This window comes from Spinacia oleracea, chromosome 4 (genome assembly GCF_020520425.1).
Source record: "Spinacia oleracea cultivar Varoflay chromosome 4, BTI_SOV_V1, whole genome shotgun sequence".
NCBI classification, from domain to species: Eukaryota; Viridiplantae; Streptophyta; class Magnoliopsida; order Caryophyllales; family Amaranthaceae; genus Spinacia; species Spinacia oleracea.
In genome coordinates, this window is record NC_079490.1 from 112,354,646 (window position 1) to 112,377,199 (window position 22,554).

The following is a 22,554-nucleotide window of genomic DNA, read 5'->3' on the forward strand; positions in this document are numbered from 1 at the left end:
CTTTTTTGCAGCGTACATTTGCATGTACGCTGCAACAAGTGTGTAAAATTAGGCAAAAATCAAGACTTGTTGCAGCGTACAAAATGATGTACGCTGCAACAGACTGGTTTATTGCAGCGGGCTTTTATTTGTACGCTCCAGTTTGTTGCAGCGTACAAATAAAAGCCCGCTGCAACAAACCAGTCTGTTGCAGCGTACATCATTTTGTACGCTGCAACAAGTCTTGATTTTTGCCTAATTTTACACACTTGTTGCAGCGAACAAGTATATGCCCCCTGCAACAAAGCTGTGCTTTTGGCGGGAAAATTTTAGTTTTATTTATCTATAGCTAGGGTGTCTTGCACCAAATATAGGAACCTGTCAACAACAATAAATAAAATATCGCAACCTGTAGAACAAATATAAAAAATAATAACTGGTGTTTTGTATACATATATATATCCCAAAACCAAAGTGCACGTACTACATTCAAATATACGTTCCAATTTCAATGTACGCATACATTTTAATGGAAACGATTGTTCTATAACAACTAAACCACCTCGATCAAGCGCGCTCAAGCCAATAGTAAATACTTGCGGTTAAAACACTTAGCCCGTTGCTCACGAACCACATCAATTTCCTCACTAGTATAGGCGCATTCCTCGGAGTGTAGACCTTTACAAAAACAGAAATTTCAACTAAGCATTAGATTAAATTCAAATTAAATATCACACTTTAACATTCAAGCAACTAATAACAATGTCCTAATAGTCTTGGAAACTTAAAGCTAAACATATTAATCATGTAAAAGGTATAAAATGAATTCTTAGGTTATGTAGCTCAAATTTGGGAGCGAAAATGTCATTTTAGCCTAAATAAAACCTATAACGACCCAATGAGCCTTAAATGTGCGTAAATAGATTGGAATGAGTCTTAGAAAGTTAAAACTATGCATATTAAACATGTAAAAAGTTTAAAATGAGTCATTAAGTTCTTTAGTTCAAAGTTGGGAGCGAAAATGTCAATCCAGCCTAAATAAGACCTATAACGACCCAATGAACCTTAAATGTGCATAAATAGATTGGAACGAGTCTTGGAAACTTAAAGCTAAGTATATTAATCATTTAAAAGGTTTAAAATGAGTCCTTAGGTTCTTTATTTCAAATTTGGGAGAGAAAATGCTCATTTTAGCCTAAATATGGCCAATAACGACCAAACAAACCTTAAATGTGCATAAATAGATTGGAATAAGTCTTGGAAACTTCAAACTAAGCATATTAATCATGTACAAAGTTTAAAATAAGTCCTTAGGTTCTTGAGTTCAAATTTGGGAGCGAAAATATCATTTTAGCCTAAATATGACCTATAACGAACCAATGAGCCTTAAATGTGCATTAATAGATTCGAATGAGTCTTAGAAATTTAAAACTATGCATATTAAACATGTAAAAAGTTTAAAATGAGTCATTAGGTTCTTTAGTTCAAAGTTGGGAGCGAAAATGTCAATTCAGCCTAAATAAGACCTATAACGACCCAATGAACCTTAAATGTGCATAAATAGATTGGAACGAGTCTTGGAAACTTAAAGCTAAGTATATTAATCATTTAAAAGGTTTAAAATGAGTCCTTAGGTTCTTTATTTCAAATTTGGGAGAGAAAATGCTCATTTTAGCCTAAATATGACCTATAACGACCCAATGAGCCTATAGGTGCATAAATAGATTGGAACGAGTCTTAGATCGTTAAAATTATGCATATTAAACATGTAATAAGTTTTAAATGAGTCCTTAGGTTCTTTATTTTAAAGTTGGGAGCGAAAATGCCTTATTTTAGCCTAGATATGACCTAGAACGATCAAACAAGCATTAAATGGGTATAAGTAGATTAGAATAAGTCCTAGAAACTCAAAACTAAGCTTATTAATCATATAATAATTTAAAAACGAGTCCTTAGGTTCTTAAGTTCAAAGTTGGGAGCGAAAATGTCATTTTAGCCTAAATATGACCTAAAACGACACAATGAGCCTTAAATGTGCATAAATGGATTGGAATGAGTCCTAGAAAGTTAAAAATAAGCATATAAAACATTTAGTAAGTTTAAAATGAGTCCTTAGGTTCTTTGGTTCATAGTTGGGAGCGAAAATGTCATTTTAGCCTAAATATGTCCTATAACGACCAAACAAGCCTTAAATGTGTATAAGTAGTTAGAATAAGTCTTAGAAACTTAAAACTAAGCATATTAAACATGTAATAATTTTAAAATAAGTCCTTAGGTTCTTTATTTTAAAGTTGGGATCGAAAATGCCTTATTTTATCCTAAATATGACCTATAACGATCAAACAAGCATTAAATGGGTATAAGTAGATTAGAATAAGTCTTAGAAACTTAAAACTAAGCATATTTATCATATAATAAGTTTAAAATGAGTCATTAGGTTCTTAAGTTCAAAGTTGGGAGCGAAAATGTCATTTTAGCCTAAATATGACCCATAACGACACAATGAGCCTTAAATGTGCATAAATGGATTGGAATGAGTCCTAGAAAGTTAAAAATAAGCATATAAAACATTTAGTAAGTTTAAAATGAGTCCTTAGGTTCTTTGGTTCATAGTTGGGACCTATAACGACCAAACAAGTCTCAAATGTGCATAATAGATAGGATTGAGTCTTGAAAAGTTAAAAATAATCATATGAATCATGTAATAAGTTTGAAATTAGTTTTTAAGTTCGTTAGATCAAAGTTGGGAGCGAAAATGTCATTTTAGCCTAAATATGACCTATAACGGCCAAAGAAGTCATGAATGTGCATAAATAGATTGGATTAAGTCTTGTAAAGTTAAAACTAATCATATAAAACATTTAATATGTTTAAAATGAGTCCTAAGGTTCTTTATTTCATATTTGGGAGCAAAAAAGCCTCATTTTAGCCTAATATGACCTATAACGACCAAACAAGCCTTAAATTTGCATAAGTAGATTGGAATGAGTGTTAGAAAGTTAAAACTATTCATATTAAACATGTAATAAGTGTAATACTCTGAGAAAATATGTAGCTTTTCCTATTTGGTTTATTGTTCACAAATCAGGATCTTTGGACAACAACAAATGCTTATTAATCCAAGAAGCTTTTCCTATTTGGTTAAAACCCACACATTATTCACAATCTTCAACTTTTGTGATAATCATAAATCATAATGGACAAGCACTGTAGAATAGAGGTAGTCTAGATGCCTGAAAAACCTATAGCCTGGATATCGAACCTCCTAGTTAGATGAAAGCTCATACCTGACCAGATGCGGCCAATCCATCAGTTAAAAGAGAGACAGCCAACCACACTTGCATACAGATTTGATGAGCAGCCATAGCTAGAGGACCTTGACGAGCAGCCATCGAGGTCCCAATCGTCATAGTTATCAAAACAGCCACAGTTCTTCCAATCAGAAATCCACCTGGAAAAAAGGTAAACATAAGGAAACATACGGCAATCCAAACATGTACGAGTAACACTTTAAGTAGGTACAAACAATGGCCACTTAAGCAGACTAATTTAAGAAGTTTGTAATGGTGATTATTAAGTAGAAGGTTATTAAAATCAATGTGTTGGATAAAGAATCAAAAACAGAAAATAACCATAAACATTTCTCTGACACTCACCAGATTTTAAATAGACCCCAAACTTCAGATCTCCAAATTTTGGAGGTAATAATATTACTCTCTTGCTAAGAAACCAAATCATCAATGTACAGACATAAAAAGTCAAAAAGTCAATATCTACACCTGCATTGGCCGTATCTGATCCCACAATAGAATTCAGTGAAGATTTACCAGTAGGACTATTAGAAAGAGCTAGCTGGCTAATCTGAGAAGTAGCAAACTCCAGAGATTGCTTTAAATTTGGATCTTTAACATCTGTCTCCTCCATATCCTCATCAGCTGAATATTTTGAGTTCTTAGCTCTATGAACGACAGCCTACCAAAGACGAATTAACTAATCAATCTTCTGTTAAAAACTTAAAACATATATACAAATGGGGGGGGGGGATTATACTATTTTGAGATTGAGGCTATCACGAATGATTTATTTTCAGGGATGAAGAAGCTATGCTGACCTAAAAATTATACTCACAAGCCAGAATGATTATCACCCGGAATCTACACTACAACAAACTAATAACCGACCTTACATATCATATGGAAAAATGGTAGCTGCAAAGAGATCATTGACTTCTTGGACTCTACCGAGATCTCACAACTTTATGAGAATAACTGGGTACGACCTCTAAGAATAGTACTTTCATGAAAAAAATTGTTACACTTTCAAATTAGGATGTCTTTTAAGCAAAAAGCTTGTAATGTGGAACAGAGATGAAGGCCAAAATATAATCATAACGGGAAGACCAGAACTCGTCATCAAAATATGATTTGGAATAAAGCAAGGGAAGTTAAGCCAAACCAATGAGTCAGTGACAACAACTGTACACTACCTCACTAAGTCTATATACAGGAAAATCTAGCAGAGGATGCGCATAGAAAATAGTTGCATTGTTACATTGATTTATTTTGTCAGTGTCTCTCACATACTCCTACCATGTTAGGCCTAGCTATAGTGACTGGACAAACGAATTGAACAAACAAATTAAACAAACCGTAAAAACAAATTGAACAAACCCTAAAAACGAATTGAACAAACGAATTGAACCCTAAAAACGAATTGAAAAAATGAATTGAAGAAACGAATTGAACAAACCCTAAAAAAGAATTGAACAAACGCAAAGAACCCTAAAAACGAATTGAAAAACCCTAAATCTTAAAACAAAAATCAGGTAAACGAATCGAGCAAACCTAAAAGAGGGGACAGGTAGCCGCGGCGAAGAGGTTGACGGAAAATAGGACGCGAGCAACTTTCTTTCTTGAAACCACCGGCTCATGTTTCATTATCCAATCCCACATCTAATAAGACCACACCAAATATACTTGTGGAAGAAATCAAATTACTAGTCGTCTTATAATAAACAATGATTACATTCATGATACACAGACTACCAAATAAACAAAAATATCACATAAATGGAGGAAAAGATTGGCATTAGAATGCAGAACAATGAAATCCAACTATCTAATGGAACCAATTACAAAAATTTTGTATATATTTGATTTCCAGAATTCCTTGCTTTTCTACACAGTAACTGGTTGCAACATGTAATTATCTTTGCTCAGGAGTTTCTTAGCATAGGAAAAAGAACACATGAAAATGAGATCCTCTATTAACCAAACCATACAATCGAATCTATGAACTGAATCCCCAATTAAAAGCTGACCCATGGTTCCTTTGCCAATCCCCCCCACATAAAAGGCTTTAAATTCAATCAAAACAAACAAATTCACAAGCATAACCAACTCAATTATACAGTAGCTCACACTTTATCATTACTTAATGGAAAAACCCAGTTAATGATGTTCAAATTCGCAGCAACAACAACAACAACAAAGAAAACTGAAATTGTGCATAAATTAAGGTGCTTAAGAGAAAATTTTACCCATTGTTAATTTGGCGACGTTTGGAGTCGACATCATTGCTCAATCGAACCGCCTTCCTTTTCCGCACATCAAGAATAGGACTCAAACAAACAAAAAAAATTAAATGTATGAATCCACCAAAATCAAGTTCCGCAATTCCAATTGATTAGAAATTGCAACTCGACATCTACAATACCAAAACCTAGTTGTGAAATTGGAATCGAAATCAAAAGGCAGAATGATAGGCAGAATCAAAACGGCCGAGCAAGCTAATAGGTGGCCTCTGGCGAGGAGGCTAGAACCACCGACGAAGAGAAAGGGTTTTTTTTTGAGGGGATGACGCAGGGAAAGTTAAGGGAGAAGAAGGGAGTTGAGAGTGAGAGATGCTTAATTTGTTTTGAATTAGTTTCAACGAATATTGCAACGAAATTCTTTTTACCCGGGTTATTGCAGGGGGCTTTAACAAGTAAGCTGCAACAAAAACGAGCTATTGCAGCGGGCTTTTAAAATGTACGCTGCAACAAACGTTTTTGCAGGGAACAATTAAATTGTACGCTGCAATAACCCTTTAAAGGGTTTGACCCGCGTTGACCGACTGGTTGTTGAAGCGTATTAACACATGTACGCTGCAACAAGGGGGTTGCAACAGGGGTTTTTTCTACTAGTGTCCTTGTGCTAATGGTGGTGTAAGAGCAGGTTTGGGCTTTGGAAATAATGGGTATGACGCACGTGTCAATGGCCGTGCGTGGTTTGCGGTTGACAACAAGTTCGAGAACAAGAGTCGAGGTAATGGTTTTCTTGGGTTATGGTGATGAGAACATGGACGGGTTAAATGAGCTGAACAGGGGCCCCAGAGCGAAAGCGTCTAAGAACATAAGGATTGGAAAGGATAGACATCGTAGAATTTTATGATTTGGATTGGTTGACTCAATTCTTTTCCTTCGTTTGCTTGGGTAAATTTCGCACTTTGGGAGGTACGGGCTAAGTATTTCATGGCTTGCTCTTTTCGCTCTCCCTTTTCTCTCTCTTTTTTAAGCATTTCATGGCTTGCTCTTTTCGCTCTCCCTTTTCTCTTTCTATTTTTTTCCTTTTTGCTTGGGATTTCTCCCCAACATAAATCCTTCAATCAATTTTTTGTTTGGGCTAAAAGGTAGATGGTTGTGGTCTTTGAGTCACGAGGTGAGACTGAGTGAGCCTCGTTTGGTAGGCCTATAGTGGACCTTTAACTTTAGTAGGCCTAGGGTGGACCCACTAGTGGAAAAAACCCCTGTTGTAGCCCCCTTGTTGAGGGGGGCGTATATAAGTGAGCCTCAATAACCACTTAGTCAACGCGGGTCAAAAGTTTAACTAACAGGTTGGGGCGGGCTTTTGTTATGTTCGCTTCTATAGACCCTGTTGAAGGGGGCTTTATGTTGCCCGCCTCAATAGGTAGCATCCTGTTGAAGGGGGCTTCGTTTTGTTCGCTTCAATAGATATTCACAAAACAAAATTTAAAACAATTAAGTTACTCTCACCAATAACACGTACAAATCTCTTCAAATCTCTATTCGAACAAATCAATTGCAAGAACCTTCCAACGCTTCTGCCGGCTCCTCACCGCGCGGCTCCACCACCACCTTCCTCGACTCCTCTTCCATAACAGTCGCCGCCGACCGTCGTCTTTCTAGCTATCTCGGTTGACTCTGTTTCACACAGTGACGCAATATATATGTCAAGGTTAGTTTATAATTGATTCTTGTTTTGCTTGTTCTTAAAATTCAGTTTCTCTTCAATTAGTTGAGCATAATGAGTTGATTATGCAGAGAATTTAGGCTAATGTTCCAATATTTGATGAATTTACAAATTAGGGTTTGATATTTGTGGTTTTTCTAGTTCAGTTACAAAATAGAAGTTAGGTTAATTTTTTGTGGTTTTTCTAGTTCAGATAAATTTTTGTAGGGTTCAACTTGATTAGAAGTTCGGTATTTTCTAACTGAGTGATCGAATAATTAGTATTATTAGCCCCAAATTCTATCCAATACCTTGTAATTTTTCTGGGTGTTATTGCAGTTGGTGCAATTGCAACTACTGTGAATCCAATATATAGAGTTTCAGAGATTAAGAAACAAGTTGATGATTGTAAGCCCAAATTAGTTGTCACAGTTCCAGAACTTTGGGACAAGTTAAGGGTCTTAATATGTCTGCTTTGATTCTAGGGTCTAAGGGAAAAGGGGTTTTAAATTCGAGTTCTAAAGTTGTATATTTCAATGATTTGGTTAATGGGTCTACTGTGGAATTTCAAAAGGTTTTGATAAAACAAAGTGATACTGCTGCATTGTTCTATTCATCTGGTACAACTGGTATCAGTAAAGGTGTTATACTAACTCATGAGAATTTCATTGCTGCGTCTTTGATGATGACAAGTGATCAAGAATTCAAGGGCGAAACCGATGATGTGTTCTTGTGTGTGGTTCCTATGTTTCATGTGTTTGGACTGGCTTTGATTTTGTATGCTCAATTGCAGAAAGGATATACAGTTGTTAGTATGGCTAAGTTTGATTTCGAGTTGATGTTAAAAGCTATTGAGAAGTATAAGATTACTAGATTGTGGGTTGTTCCTCCAATTATGCTTGCATTGGCTAAGCATGGTGCTGTCAAGAAATATGATATTTCATCTTTGAAGCGGATTGGTTCTGGGGCTGCGCCTTTGGGGAAGGAGATGATGCAGAGTGTTCTAACACTATGCCTCAGGCTATGATAGTTCAGGTATATTGAACTACAAAGGTCAACGAAGTATGTGATTGCTTTGATAAATAAAAAGATTCAATATTTTTGTTTAGACATTATCTTTTTCAATTTCACAAGGGATCTCAAGTAGTCAAGTGTTCCCTTGTTTTTTTTATTTTTTTAACAGGTCAAGTGTTCCCTTGTAGAATAGATATTTGACTTAATCCCCGTATAACTTTCGCAGTTAGCAACTTAGCACCTGACGTTGTCCTGTTGATGAAATATTGAAATTATAGACGTCTAGGCTTTTTATGACGGTGAATGATCATGAATTCGTGGATGATAATACTCTTAAGATTTGATAATTGGAAGTAGAGTATCTACCGCAGCTTGTTACTTATTAATGGAACTGACTAGTATTACTTTACGGATGTACTTTCGCATCTTAGTTAGCGCTTGCGGGTTTATTTGGTAAACTGTTCTCTGATACGACTCACATTGTGCCTTTCAGGGGTACGGTATGACAGGAACATGTGGAGTCATCTCTATAGAACACCCAAGACTAGGTGGTCGACATTCTGGCTCAACTGGAATGTTGGTTGCAGGTATTGAGCTCAGATAATTAAAGTAGATACATCCTAAGCAACTGGGTGAAATATGGGTCCGCGTAATATGATGAAAGGTAATGATTAGTTTTACTGTTTTTCCCATTGAAAAAGGACTTTATACACATTTTCCTTATCATATTCGTTTGCGTAGACTGAAGATTATCAGTAAGCATTTTACTCTGAGCTGCTTTGATCCTAGGAAAGTTACTATCATGTTTATGATCTGAAACCTTAAATGGTAGGTTTACAGAATTGTGTGATTTATGCCGGGAAGCTATAAATAAAACTATGTTTAGAAGCTAGGCAGTTTCCGAAAAATAATATGTTTACAGTCTAGCTCTTGTTCTTGGAAAGCTGTACATGCAACTAATATTTGGTTATACAGTAGTGTATACTTTAGGTCAAAAAATGAAGCTTTGAGAGGGATAGAACCAGCGTTTACACAGAAGAAAAAGTGAAGTTGTGGACAAATAATAGTTTTACAAGTTTAATCGCATTTATTTGCAAATGCATTAATATTAATGGCCTTAGATAATTGTTGCGATGAGATAAGGTGAAGCACAATGTTGTTCTGTTTTCTGTTTTGGTTATAGTTTCCCAACGTAGTACTCATTATTGTGTCATTTGCAGGTTACTTTAATAATCCACAAGCCACCAAGTCGACTATTGATAATCAAGGCTGGGTACATACAGGAGATCTTGGGTACTTCGATGATGAAGGGCAGCTTTATGTGGTTGACAGGCTGAAAGAGCTCATCAAATACAAGGGTTTTCAGGTGTTTGTTCTTGCATGAGCATATTTTGAATAATAGCATAATTAGCATCCTGTTTTTATTTCTGATTTCTGTGGTTCGGTTCCTAGAACATGAAATGGTAAATAGAATGCTATGCATTACCAGAATTGTACAATATGTTTATTTAACCTGGCGGTGTTAGTTCCTGAGACATGGATGATTATCAGGAATTTCCATGAAATCCAAGCATACATCCGTGCATCTAAAAATATAGACACTTATTCTGATTTTAGCATTAAGAACTAAGTGAAAGAACACAATTTAGAGCTAAAATGGTATTTCCGCTCCCAACTTTGAACTAAACAACCTAAGGATTCATTTGATTCTTATTACATGACTAATATGCATTATTTTAACTTTCTAAAACTCATTCGAATCTATTTATGCACATTTAAGGCTCATTGGGTCGTTATAGGTCATATTTAGAGCTAAAATGACATTTCCGCTCCCAACTTTGAACTAAAGAACCTAAGGATTCATTTGATTCTTATTACATGACTAATATGCATAGTTTTAACTTTCTAAAACTCATTCTAATCTATTTATGCACATTTAAGGCTCATTGGGTCGTTATAGGTCATATTTAGAGCTAAAATGACATTTCCGCTCCCAACTTTGAACTAAAGAACCTAAGGACTCATTTGATTCTTATTACATGACTAATATGCATATTGTTAACTTTCTAAAACTCATTCTAATCTACGTATGCACATTTAAGGCTCATTGGGTCGTTATAGGTCATATTTAGAGCTAAAATGACATTTCCGCTCCCAACTTTGAACTAAAGAACCTAAGGACTCATTTGATTCTTATTACATGACTAATATGCATAGTTTTAACTTTCTAAAACTCATTCAAATCTATTTATACACATTTAAGGCTCATCAGGTCGTTATAGGTCAACAACGTACTTAATTATCTCTATAGTCTGCAACTATATCTTTTAATTTTATGCTTCAATGGAATGTAAAGACAATATTGTGAGTGTAAACTTTGGTACTCATATATATTTTCCTTCCATGCAACTTGAAGGCTAGGGATCGAGTCGATTGGAAGAAAGTCAACACGACCTTACTTAAGGTTTGTAATGCATGATCTAAAGGGACCTAAGTGGCTGGATTAGAGACATTTGTTAGATTAGCTCTCTAGCCTTTTGTCTTTAGTTGTTAATATTAGTTGTAATTTGTTAGACTAGCTAGGTGTTTAAAAATTGTAAACATACGTACTATATATACGCTTTGCTCTGTTGGGTTAATATAAATGAAGTTAATGTAATGATTTATTTATCAAAGATAAGCAGATTCATACCTTTGCTATTTTGGTGTTGATTGGGTACAGGTTTCAATACTCAATGGAGTATATATCTAGTTGTGGTTATTGCCGCCTATTTTATATTTTAAAAGAATTTGGAAAAAAAAAATTAATGTTGTTGAAGGGGGCTTTTAATGTACGCCTCAACAACATATGAATTTATGGCGCAAAAATAAGGACCTGTTGAGGGGGGCATTTAAGAAGTGAGCCTCAACAGAGGAGGCTGTTGAGGCGGGCTTCTTAAATGCCCCCCTCAACAGGTCCTTATTTTTCGCGTTTCTGTAGAGGTTGTTGAGGCGGGCTTTTGAAAGCCCCCCACAACAGATCACCTGTTGAGGCGAACAAAGCCCGCCTCAACAGATCACTGAGCTGTTGAAGCTACGTCTGTCGCAGCGGGCCTTGTTCGCCTCAATAAACCCAAAATGCCCCCCTCAACAGGTATTTTTTCCACTAGTGACCTTTAGCTTTAGTGGGCCTAGGGTGGACCTTTTAAATTGTCTTACTTTGCAAGCGTATTTAGTCGTTTCTTAAAATGTGCAAATAGCGTAGATTTAAAATGTTGTTTTTACCTTATTGAACTTTAACGAAAGAATTACATCGAAAGTAATTTTTTGTTTCTTTTCAGATTCCAGTTTCTGGGATTTAATTGGAAGTTGTGATTTAAACTCAAACTTTCATTAATCTTTCTGATTATAACCCGTGTATGAATATAAGGAGGTGGCCTAGACTCAAAATAATGACATGGCGTAAGCGTATAATACCTGACCAAGCGACTCTCAGACTTAGGCTAATTGGACCATAACTTTCGTTGGTTGACACTTTAGATTCTAACCCTTGGGTATTCATTTGTCATGCGCCATTTTGTTTAATGTTGGCAAGGTAGTTAATTGGGGAGATCGAATTTTTATTTTTGCAAGACTAGAATCATTAGTGCGGCTTCTCTCTTAGTGTGTATTGCTTTACCCCAATGGTAACCCTATTGGTATGCCGATTTGGGTATTTTCATGGTTGGTCATGTTGCATTCATGGAAAATCTTTTAGTCCGTACTTAGTAGTATTTCAGGGAGCGAGTGACTCGAGAGGACTATGATAGTCGTGACCCAATGTGATTATAAGCCTTGAGGCCATTAATTCTTTTCTTTGCCAATGGTGTTGATACCTTAGGTTCACTTTGGGGGTTGTGCGACTATGTGGGAATGATTTTCAGAATGTGACCGTTTCCATTTTGCAAATACATAACATATTCTTTTTGTGGGCGAGAGAGTATTGAGGCCGTGGATTCCTAGTAAGGCATGACAATTACATATGGGTACTCATTGATTTAAATGTTAGGAAGGGAGAATCAATATGGTTTAACCTTTTGACTTGCAGAACGACACCAAGCATTAGGACCGATTCTATGGATAGGACAACTAAGACTTAGGATTTAGATTGTACTTCGGCATAACCTAGTCTAGACTCGGATTTATTTGAACATTTATTTTTTTCTTGAAGACTTTTATTCGAACATTATTTTTTGAATATTTTGCCCATGTGACATTCAAGGTCGTTTAATTAGCATGCTCGGTTTTGGTGCCGAGCATTTTCGTGGTAGGAGGCTTAACAACGACACAAAGAGTTATTTATTTTTTATTTTTTTAGTCGCCTTTAGAGTCGAGTGCCTTTTCATACGCCCCTGGAGCAATTTTTACGAAAAGTTTTTTTTTTGCTACGTATATTTTTTCATGCGCGGGCACCGAGGCTGCTGTGCCTGACCAAAAGGCCAGGCAGCAACTTCAGCGCCCAGCAGTGGGCGTGAGAAACTTTGGCGCCCAGCCAGGGGCGTTGAAAATGCGTCCCTGGCTGGTTCTCGTTTTCTGTTTGCGTCTACTTTTGTTTATGCGACTTCGATTTTGCGTGCTTGCCTAATAACGTCCTTACGCCTTGTGCATCGTTTGTGGGATTCGTTACAGGCCATCCCGAGCGTCGCTTGTTTTTGTGGCGATCGTTCGGGCTTGCGGAACACGTGTTTCGGTATAACTCTTTGGCAAATTAGTCTATGAATGTTTGGGCAGTTTTTTAAGGTCGTTGGTTTTCTAGGATAGTTTGTCACACACAATCACATATTTCGCTACACACAACTACATTACAAACATGGATTTGAAAATTAAATATGCCATGTAGTTTATGATAGGCTTCTATGGGTAGTTTATTTGCGCCTGGCTTGGTACCGCTTCTATCGTGGATCCAACACATGCCCCGGTCGAGGTAGTGTCTTCAACAGACGAATTTCGCTCAAGAGGCCAACCCGCAAGTGCAAGCCAAGGGGGAATGCAGGCGAGAGGGACCTAATGAGCGAGCGATTGGGTTCGGGATAGGTGTACTACCTGCACAAGTACCGAGTGGGAAACATGCGCGGCGTATGCACCCCCCTATTGGCGAAAAAGGTATCCTTAGTCCCAACTCCCGAGGGAGCCGAGATTCATTATGATGTTCTGCCCGTTCACATTAATATGCTGATTTTCAGGTCGTCCCAACTTGATGGGGAAATAAACGCGGGGTAGGATCGTTTCACCCTTCGGCTATTTTGACTACCTACAAGCACGAGTATTTCCTTCACTATTCCCCAGTGGAGTCTCCACTGTGAGGGGGTCGAAAAAGCGCGAGGCTAATGCGTGACCTTGTCCCTCGTGGGTGTGACGATTCTTTTTATTCAATCAAGTGTAATTGGATTTCCTGTGAGTATACACCCAATTGACTAGTAATATAGGAGTCGCCATTCAGTTTTTAACGACAATGAGAAAAACTGACAAAACCCAGTTATCGTGACATAAAGGGAGTGTAATTATGTTTGACCACGACGGCCGTAGGTTCCCTTGTGATCCCTGGTGTGGGGATCTCTCAATATACACCCGCAAGGTAGAGATTGAGGGTTCGGGGGACTGTAACTACCTAGAGGAGTAATTTGCTCATCGATAACTCCAGAGGCAGGATATCCTTACTAGCTCAGCATAAATAATTGAAGGGACATGCGTTAACTATTAAACTAATCTGAATTGATTTTAGCAATATGCAACATATAATACTAATTCGATCATGATTATCTGATTTAAATAACATTAAGGGACCTAGCATGATAATCCGATTTCCCAAAAATATTATATTTGTTAGGCGTGATAGAACAATCAGATTAGGTTAGTTTAACAGTTCATAAAAAGGGCGAGGAAAGCAGTTAAATCATCGAAAAGGGACATATTACGACGCACCCTTGAGAGGTGCGTCACGGTTCTCAGAAAACTAACCACTTTGACTTTGCTATTTCTCCTTTTTATTTAACGAATCTCAGTTATGGGACAGGATACGTTATGTTCGATTTATGGATCGATTGCGACAGAACGCGTGAACAGTTTCGCAGCGAGAGGCTTAGGCTAAGGGTTGGAGTCAATACTCAGAATATAATTATGTGTTGTTGTGTGTTCTTTTCACGTCGAACTTAGGGGTCTATTTATAGGAAAAAGTGGCGTAGAAAGATAGTTTTTCAGGAATTTGAATACGAAACGGATTAGGAAAAGAATCCGTCCCAGGTACTTTCGGCGCCCAGCTCTGGGCGCTGGAAATTTCGGCGCCCAGGGCTGGGCGTTGAAAATAGGGTCTGGCAGAATTCTTTGGTCAGATTCGGATTCCTGTAATCCGTAGAGTTTGAGACTTAATCGAGTCTTTTAGCGCGTATCAATTTTATGACGGAATGCGTCTGGGCCCGTTACGAACTCTAGGCTCGTTAGGATTTTAATTAATACGTAACTCTTGTTTCCGAATCATATTAGGAATAGGATTCTCGCAGTTTTCTATCTCATTTAGGATTTATGTTGGACTGCAACACCTAATTCTGACAGGTTTCTATCCTTTATGATTTGCCACTTTTAGAAGCTACCTTTTACGACAATTACTATTTTTAGCAGCTTTCCATAAATAGCAGGTTTCGGGTGAAATGAAATGGGGAATCGAGATTCGTTTATTTTATAGGAGATGCGTTGTCAAGTGGAGTTTTTATGCTTTCATCATCGAACCTTTCCCTTGCGGGAACGGGGACAAAAGTAGGTGTCTATAGTTTGTAAAACACAGTAACATAATGAAGTCATAAAAATAGTTTTGAGGTGGGCAGGACTGCAGCAGAGCAAACAGCAGAACGGTTGCACAGAAAATGGCCTACAGATCAACAATGACAGCAGGCCTGTAGCACCAGAAGCAGTGCATCAATACACCTGCAGATCAGTGAATAAACCCATGTCTATTCTAAATACCAAAACTAATCTATAGTGTGTTTGAGGTGGGCGTTGAGTCTGGTCATAAATGTCATATGGTGGTCGGAATAATCCGAGTACTTGGTCATTTGTATGCAAAAGAAGTTTTTCGCACCGATGACTATCATGGCTTTTATAGCATCATTTTCATCTGGTCATTCTTACACATAAATCATGCTTACTTACCCGAATTATTCCAAATTTATCGGATCTATACTCATAAAAACCTAATTCCAGCAAGTCGCAACTACAATGAGCATTCTTATTCAACCAAACCACTTTTTAGTTGGAAAAATAGCTCCTAAAACCAAAACATCAAACAAAAAATCCAATAAAACCACAACAAATACAATTACGGAACGAATAGTCAGGTGACCAAGATTTTGGAAAGAAAAAGCAAACAGAAAATTGACCAATAAATCTAAATTATAAACCTAAATCCCCCCCACAAAAAACTAAAATTGACACATAACTAAACCACCACAATAATACCAACTGCAACAGGTAATCAATCATTCCTCTCTTCTCCTCTTCACAGGAGCTTGTTGTTATCCACTTTTGATTGAAATATCTTCCACAATAATGGAATCTATGCCAGCCCGACTTCTACAGATTTCACTGCTTGCACTTGTAAAGGAGGATGCAACATATGTTGGTCTATCAAATTCACTATGTTGGTATGCTTCACTTTGCTCATCAACATCACTGTCATCATCTAATAAGTTGCGCGGTTGAGTCTTTGATGCAATAACCCAACCTTTGTTAATGTTGTCAGTGGCATAAAAAGCTTGTCTTGCTTGACTAGCTAAGATAAATGGTTCATCGGTTTTTAATTGCCTATTGTAATTAAAACTAATGGTTCCATATTCATCTTCTTTGATTCCTCTTACCTTATCAAATACATCCCACCAGTTACACCGAAATAGCACAATCCGGTTTCCTCCGAGATATTGTATCTCTACAATTTCTGTTACAACTCCATAATAATCCATGTTCTCATCTCCATCACCCGTATTTCCTAACACAACCATGCCACTATTTTGTGTTCTCAAATTCTTATCACGGTTTTGTGTACGAAATCTGTATCCATTTACAACATAACCAATAAAAGATGTTACATATTCAGTTGGTCCACGTGAAAGTGAGAGGAGATTTTCCATTTCCTTGCTCTTATTATTCTCATATAAGAGCGCAACCTACCAAAATTAAATAATGAAAAAAAGTAATTAATAAAAAAATTCACTTGTTTGGAAATCAAATACGAAGTATTAAAATATATTCCTTACTTCATCCTTAAACCATTTTCTAAAATTCTCGCTCCATTCCTCTTCGGTGATCCCAGAATCATCTATTGGATGAGTTTCAGAATACTCTCTGTAAGCAAAAAAGTATATAAATATATAAAGAAATTTTTTGTGAATATGAAGAAAAGATATTTACTCTTAGGCTCTTACTGTAGGAAAGGTTGAACCTCGTCGCAGTTCTTCAAAATGTAATCGTGAGCTTGATCCATTTTACGCCTGGGAACACTTATAACAGTTGGAGCTCCTAAACCTCTTCCAGAATGGCTGAAAATATCCAAGGCTACATCACTGCCGTTTGCATTATCATATTTCGTTCCTGGCAATTAAATCTTGTTTCTATATTATGCATATACCTTGAGCAAAGGGTCATACACTCATCTGCTAAATAGCCCTCCGCAATTGAAGCTTCTGGATGAGCCCTATTTCGTACATAAGATTTAAGCATATACATATATTGTTCAATAGGATACATCCATCTGATCTGAACAGGACCTCCGATCATAGCTTCATTGGCTAGATGAATTGGCAAATGCATCATCACATCAAAAAACGAGGGAGGAAAAACCTTCTCTAATTTTCAGAGAGTGATAAGAATTTGGGTCTCTAGTTGCTTCAATTCACTCACTTTAAGTACTTTAGCACATAATAAGGTAAAGTACCTTGATAGCTCAATCAGTGCTTCGCGTACAAGTGGTGTGAGTAGACCACGTATTGCCAAAGGAAGAAAATGTTTGAGTATTACATGGCAATCATGGCTCTTTAAACCTGAAATTTTTCCTTCCTTAGTGTTGACACACTAACATATATATTCGATGAAAAACCGTCAGGTACTTTTAACTCTTTCAAAAATTTACAAAATCTTTGCTTCTCGGCAGGAAAAAAAGTAAACGGTGCTGGAGGCATCTTATATTTGTCCCCTTCTTTGACTGGGTGCAATGTGGGCCTTATCCCCATAGCTTCCAAGTCATGACGTGATTTTATAGTGTCTTTAGTCTTCCCTTTGATGTTCATAATTGTCCCAAGAACACTATCACATATATTTTTCTCAATATGCATCACGTCTAAATTGTGCCGTAACAAATGTTTCCTCCAGTATGGAAGCTCAAAGAAAATACTTTTCTTATTCCAATTATCACCCCTAAGCTCATGATTTATTTTCGTCTTCACATGTGGATCCTTGGACAAAACAATGTTCTCGAGATCCTCGAGTTGAAGAAGAATTTCATCAATTGAACAAGGTTCAGGAGGTAGACCATGCTCAACTTTTCCGTCAAATGAATCCTTATCCTTCCGCCATCTATGGTTCTTTGGCAAATAAAATCTATGCTCCATGTAGCATTCTTTGCCCCCATGAGATAGTGTCATTGATCGTGTATCCTTAAGGCAACGAGGGCATGCCAAATACCCTTTAGTACTCCATCCTGACAACATGGCATATGCTGGAAAATCATTAATGGTCCACATTAGTGCTGCACGTAAATTAAAATGATGTTGAGTTGCTGGATCGAAGGTCTCGACACCAGTGTCCCATAGATCTTTTAATTCCTCGATCAATGGTTGCAAATATATGTCAATTGCATCACCGGGTCCTTTAGGACTAGGAATAAGCATCGAAAGAAGTATATTAGACTGCTTCATACAAAGATATGGAGGTAAGTTATATGGCATAAGTACTACAGGCCAAATACTATAAGGTGTTTTCGAGTTTGCAAAGGGTTGAAAACCATCACTGGCAAGCCCCAACCTAACATTTCTAGGATCTGATGCAAACTCGGGAAACTCCTTGTCAAATGACTCCCACGCGGCTGCATCAACAGGATGTCGCATCGTACCATCTTTCTTCTTTTTACCATCATGCCACCTCATCAAAGAAGCAGTCTTTGAACACATGAATAATCTTTGAAGCCTCGGTTTTAGTGGGAAGTAGCGTAATATCTTGTGAGGTATTTTTTTACCATTTGACTTACACTCGTCTTTCCCACTGTGTTTGTTAGTTTTCCATCTCGATGCATCGCAAATATTGCATGCATCTAGCTTCTCCTTCTCCTTCCAATATAACATGCAATCATTAACACATGCATCGATCTTTTCATAGGAAAGTCTGAGGTTTCTCATGATCTTTTTTGACTCTTTGTAAGAATCTGGTAAAGTTGAGAAGCATGCTAAAAGACTCATTGGTAAAAGCCTATTCTGTAGGTAAAAGCCGATTCTTCAAAAATTTGAGAAGCATGCTAAAAGACTCATTGGTCCAACGACCAAGAGTCTTAATATGAAGAAGCTCCAAGATTACAGACATTGTAGAACTCTTAGCACCTTCATAGACAGGATCTTGTGAATCCTTCAATAGGTTATAAAAACTTTTAGCGTCCGCATTTGGCTCCTCGACATCATTGACATCAACAGAGGGACTAGCATCATTGAACGCAGGATATAAATCCCTTAGAATATCAAAAATTTCATCATGGTCTTCTCCCTCAGACACGATTTCTGACTCATCCAACCCCTCACCATGATGATACCAGAAGGTGTATCTTTTAATTATTCCAAAAACAAGTAGATGTTCCCTTACTTTCTCACAATCACCGGATTCTCCAATCATACATTTGGTACAAGGGAAATGAATTGTCTCAGTTTTCAACTTTTGAAAAGCATAGTCTAAAAAATTATTAACTCCCTCGGCATATGTTGGATCACCAATGTAATCTTTAATGGAAATCCAATCCTTACAGAGAGTCATTTTCACCAAGTATAATAATAAAATGGCACCAAAAAATTACCTAGAGAATCAACAAAGACAAGAATATGTTATTTTAAAAAAACCGGTCCACGATCATGATAAATGTAAGAGGTACAATAATCCAACACCTAATACGACAATTTTCAGCAAATACAGGCTAGCATAAAATTTCGCACAAATAGTATATTGAGTCAATGAATACTGACTCGACTAGATTTCTTGGTCATATAAGTCAACCAAGGAAGGTCTAATACACTTAAAAGTATATAAAACTTTATGAAAAATATTATACGCATACAAGCCTAATTCTTAGGATGGGAAAACGACAATACTATATTTTTTCAAACTTTGGATGGGAATCAAACCTAACTGAAGGGTGTATTAGATTTTTAGATGTATCGGGTTGTTGCAGAGGTTTCTTATCACTATGTCTAGCTTCATATCAGGTTTTAGACAATAAGATCAGAAATGTTGTATACTACCACTCCTAAAGCATTAGGGCCCAAAATGTGGGATTTTCGCTTTTCTGTATCAACTAACTTTTTTCTGTCAGCCTGTGTCCTACTTTAGGTGTAAGTGATCATGGAATATAGGCAGAACTTGTTAATTCAGTCAAGGATCAGTTTAATCCTGGAATTTATTTATTATTCATTTTAATATTTTTGTTCTGTTTTCTTGCAATTTTAAATATAGGATCACAGAGGGCAGAAGGTTAAACTGGATTATGAGTTAGGTTAAACTCAATTTTAAGCTTATACATAGATTATATCTAGGATGTTTATTCTACAGTATCGGGTCCAGTCATACTTGTCAGACATCAGCAAATATTTAGCAATAAAAACTAACCACAAGTCAAGAATAGAAATATAAAAAATTAAAAAAACAAATTACCAACCACTCTGAATCTTAACAAATTGCCCAAAAACAGAAAAGAGTACGCATACCAGGAAGCTTAACCTAGAAATAGACTCAAAAAAGAATAACAACAAATAAAAATTTCCTAACATAACACAAGCCTTGGGAGAAAGAAACCAATGCCACACATGACTCAGAGAGTAACCATTTTGTCAAGAAGCAGGTTCTGACTCGTATATGAAAGTCCATAGATGATGGAGTTTCCAGGACATTGTATATATTGAAACCTTTGGAAAATTTTCTATGTAATTTTGTTATATACAGATTACAGAGCATACCGCAAATTGACCTTGCTGGGATTGAACTTCTTGTAAAATTTGTCTGAATGTATTATCAATTACTATAATCTCCAACAAGCAAGAAAGCAATATTTACAATATAACATATCAAGAATATATACCAATATGCGCTTGAAGGCAAACCAGATGTCATAATACAGTTTACCAAAGCAGGGAAGAATCGAGGGGAACTTCCATTGCCAATTGAATACTGCAGATATTACTATGAAATTCAAAGCATGAGGTCTGAAATTAACAGCACATAGGCCTCCTATTTGGTAACAAGGGAATCTAAATCAAGTAGATATTTGAACATATGAACATCAATAAACCATAAAGAAACAATGAACATATGAACATCACCAAACCATAAAAAACGCCCAAAACTAATTTCGAAACATACCGATTCGGATGATTAAACCTTCAATTTCGTAGATTTTGTAGCAAACTCCAACTATAGCAGCTTTAATCCCCTGATATCGTTCCCCCTATGTCTCTCTTTTTGTTCTTCAAATTAATTTTCTTTTCCAATTGAATATGAATCGTGAGTTTTGTAATTAGGTTTTAGGAAGGAGATGATTGAAGAAAAATGAGGAAAGGATGTAGGGTTTCAAAGATTTTCAGAAAATTGCGCGTTGTAGATTCTGAGAATTAAGTTCTGAAAATTTAATTTGCCGCTTCACCAAAATAAATCGCGCTGTGCTGGAGTATTAGCGCCGACTTGTTTTTTTTCCATTTTTTTATTATTTACTTGTTCATATTAACGACAGTCTCATTAAATTTGGTATTCTTAGTTTTAACCAATTACTTCCAACAATAGGGCTTGTCGTAGTAACATAGTGCAAATAGATTATTAACGACAAAAAATTCATTTCGTAGTTAATAGGTTGTCATTAAAACTGCGAATTCTAGTAGTGTAGCCCCCACTTTGATTGAGTCTGAGCAAGACGACAATCAAAGTATTGGTAGACGGAATGCGTCTATTGAAGGAAATAATGCCCTTGGTCCAAGTCTGCATTTAATGCTAAGTATAATAAATGCGGTTCAGTATTAATTAACAAGTTAATAATTCAGTGAGATCAAGTGAACTGAAGCGGCCTTGCCTAGCTAGAGGCCGCTTCAGTTCAAGTGGAATTAATAATATTATTCCACAACTTACTCTTGACTGAACCCGTAGGGTCACACAAATAGTACATGAAAGGATCAAGTATTTAAGTGAATATATTATTCATTAAGTACTCCATTTATGATCATTCGGAAACGACGGATCTCGGTTCCAGTGGGAGCTGAAATCATCAAAAGGCAAAATAAAGAATACTCCGGAAATGGTGATATTGCCGGAAACGGAAATATGGTTCATAACGGAAATATAAATATTATCCATGTCGTAGATGTTGCCGGAAACGGAAACGTGGTTCATATCGGAAAATATTATCGGAAATAGAAATATTGCCAGAATCGAAAATATTGCCGGAAACGGAAATATTAGCAGAATCGGAAATATTGTCGGAAAATGAAATTATTTCCGGAATCGGAAATATTTACGAAAATGTGAATATTTGTTCGAAACAGAAATGGATTCCGAAATCGGAAAACAAATCGAAAGCTCGACGAGTGACAAGCCGGTAAGCGAGCTGGCCCATCGCTCGACAAGCAAAGGCCGAGCGCATAGCACTGAGCACGAAGCCCAGCGCTAGCGCCCAGCTGATGGGCCTGGATGCTCAGTGGGCCGCGAGCACCAAGCAAGGCAGCAGCAGCGTAGCAGCCCGCCAAGCAAGGCCGCAGCAGCGTAGCAGCTCGCCAAGGCAAGGCTGCAGCACGCTGGGCCTCTAGCCAGCTGCGGCTACGTTTAGGCCCAGACAGGCACGCGCACCAGCGTGGTTCATTGTGGCTGCGTTGGTTGCTTCGTCTTGGGCTCCAAGAAAAGTCCGATTACTTTGTTGCCAAGTAACTTTGGGATTAAGTATTCCTAGTCCTACTAGAATTGGTTTAATTAAGAGTTTAATTAATGTTACAATTCTAACTGGATAAGAATTTCAATCCTAGTGGGATTGGTAATTCTTTTCCTAGTAAGACTCAAATTCCTTATTTTCTTCCCTACAGGGAGAACATAATATAGCCTA

The 22,554-nt window shown here is 37.0% G+C and overlaps 2 protein-coding genes, 1 long non-coding RNA gene and 1 pseudogene across 3 annotated transcripts; 1 reads left to right on the plus strand and 3 right to left on the minus strand.

Annotated features, from left to right (window-relative positions):
- Window positions 1-546: 546 nt before the first annotated feature.
- On the minus strand, window positions 547-3,741 carry LOC130471798 (protein DETOXIFICATION 45, chloroplastic-like). Its single transcript, XM_056842104.1, has 3 exons — window positions 3,636-3,741; window positions 3,267-3,430; window positions 547-657 (listed from the first exon to the last, which is right to left on the minus strand). The coding sequence occupies exons 1-3, from the start codon at window positions 3,715-3,717 to the stop codon at window positions 547-549; spliced, it is 357 nt and encodes a 118-aa protein (XP_056698082.1). The 5' UTR covers window positions 3,718-3,741.
- A 114-nt stretch (window positions 3,742-3,855) lies between these two features.
- Window positions 3,856-5,550, minus strand: LOC130459903 (uncharacterized). Its single transcript, XR_008919630.1, has 3 exons — window positions 5,519-5,550; window positions 4,824-4,931; window positions 3,856-3,951 (listed from the first exon to the last, which is right to left on the minus strand). It is a non-coding gene; the product is annotated as an uncharacterized lncRNA (long non-coding RNA).
- Window positions 5,551-5,834: 284 nt separating this feature from the next.
- Window positions 5,835-10,866, plus strand: LOC110788522 (probable CoA ligase CCL7; annotated as a pseudogene).
- Window positions 10,867-17,260: 6,394 nt separating this feature from the next.
- LOC110788521 (uncharacterized) lies at window positions 17,261-18,676 on the minus strand. Its single transcript, XM_021993161.2, has one exon. It carries the CDS (start codon window positions 18,674-18,676, stop codon window positions 17,261-17,263), a length of 1,416 nt encoding a protein of 471 aa, XP_021848853.2.
- Window positions 18,677-22,554: the final 3,878 nt, after the last annotated feature.

Coding starts and splice junctions, on each gene's coding strand:
- LOC110788521 (XM_021993161.2), bottom strand. CDS start 18,676: ATGAGTCTTTTAGCATGCTTCTCAACTTTACCAGATTCTTACAAAGAG.
- LOC130471798 (XM_056842104.1), bottom strand. CDS start 3,717: ATGATTTGGTTTCTTAGCAAGAGAGTAATATTATTACCTCCAAAATTT. Junction 3,431..3,635: donor TGGGGTCTATTTAAAATCTG/GTGAGTGTCAGA, acceptor CCTTTTTTCCAG/GTGGATTTCTGATTGGAAGA. Junction 658..3,266: donor GATTGGCCGCATCTGGTCAG/GTATGAGCTTTC, acceptor GTTTTTGTAAAG/GTCTACACTCCGAGGAATGC.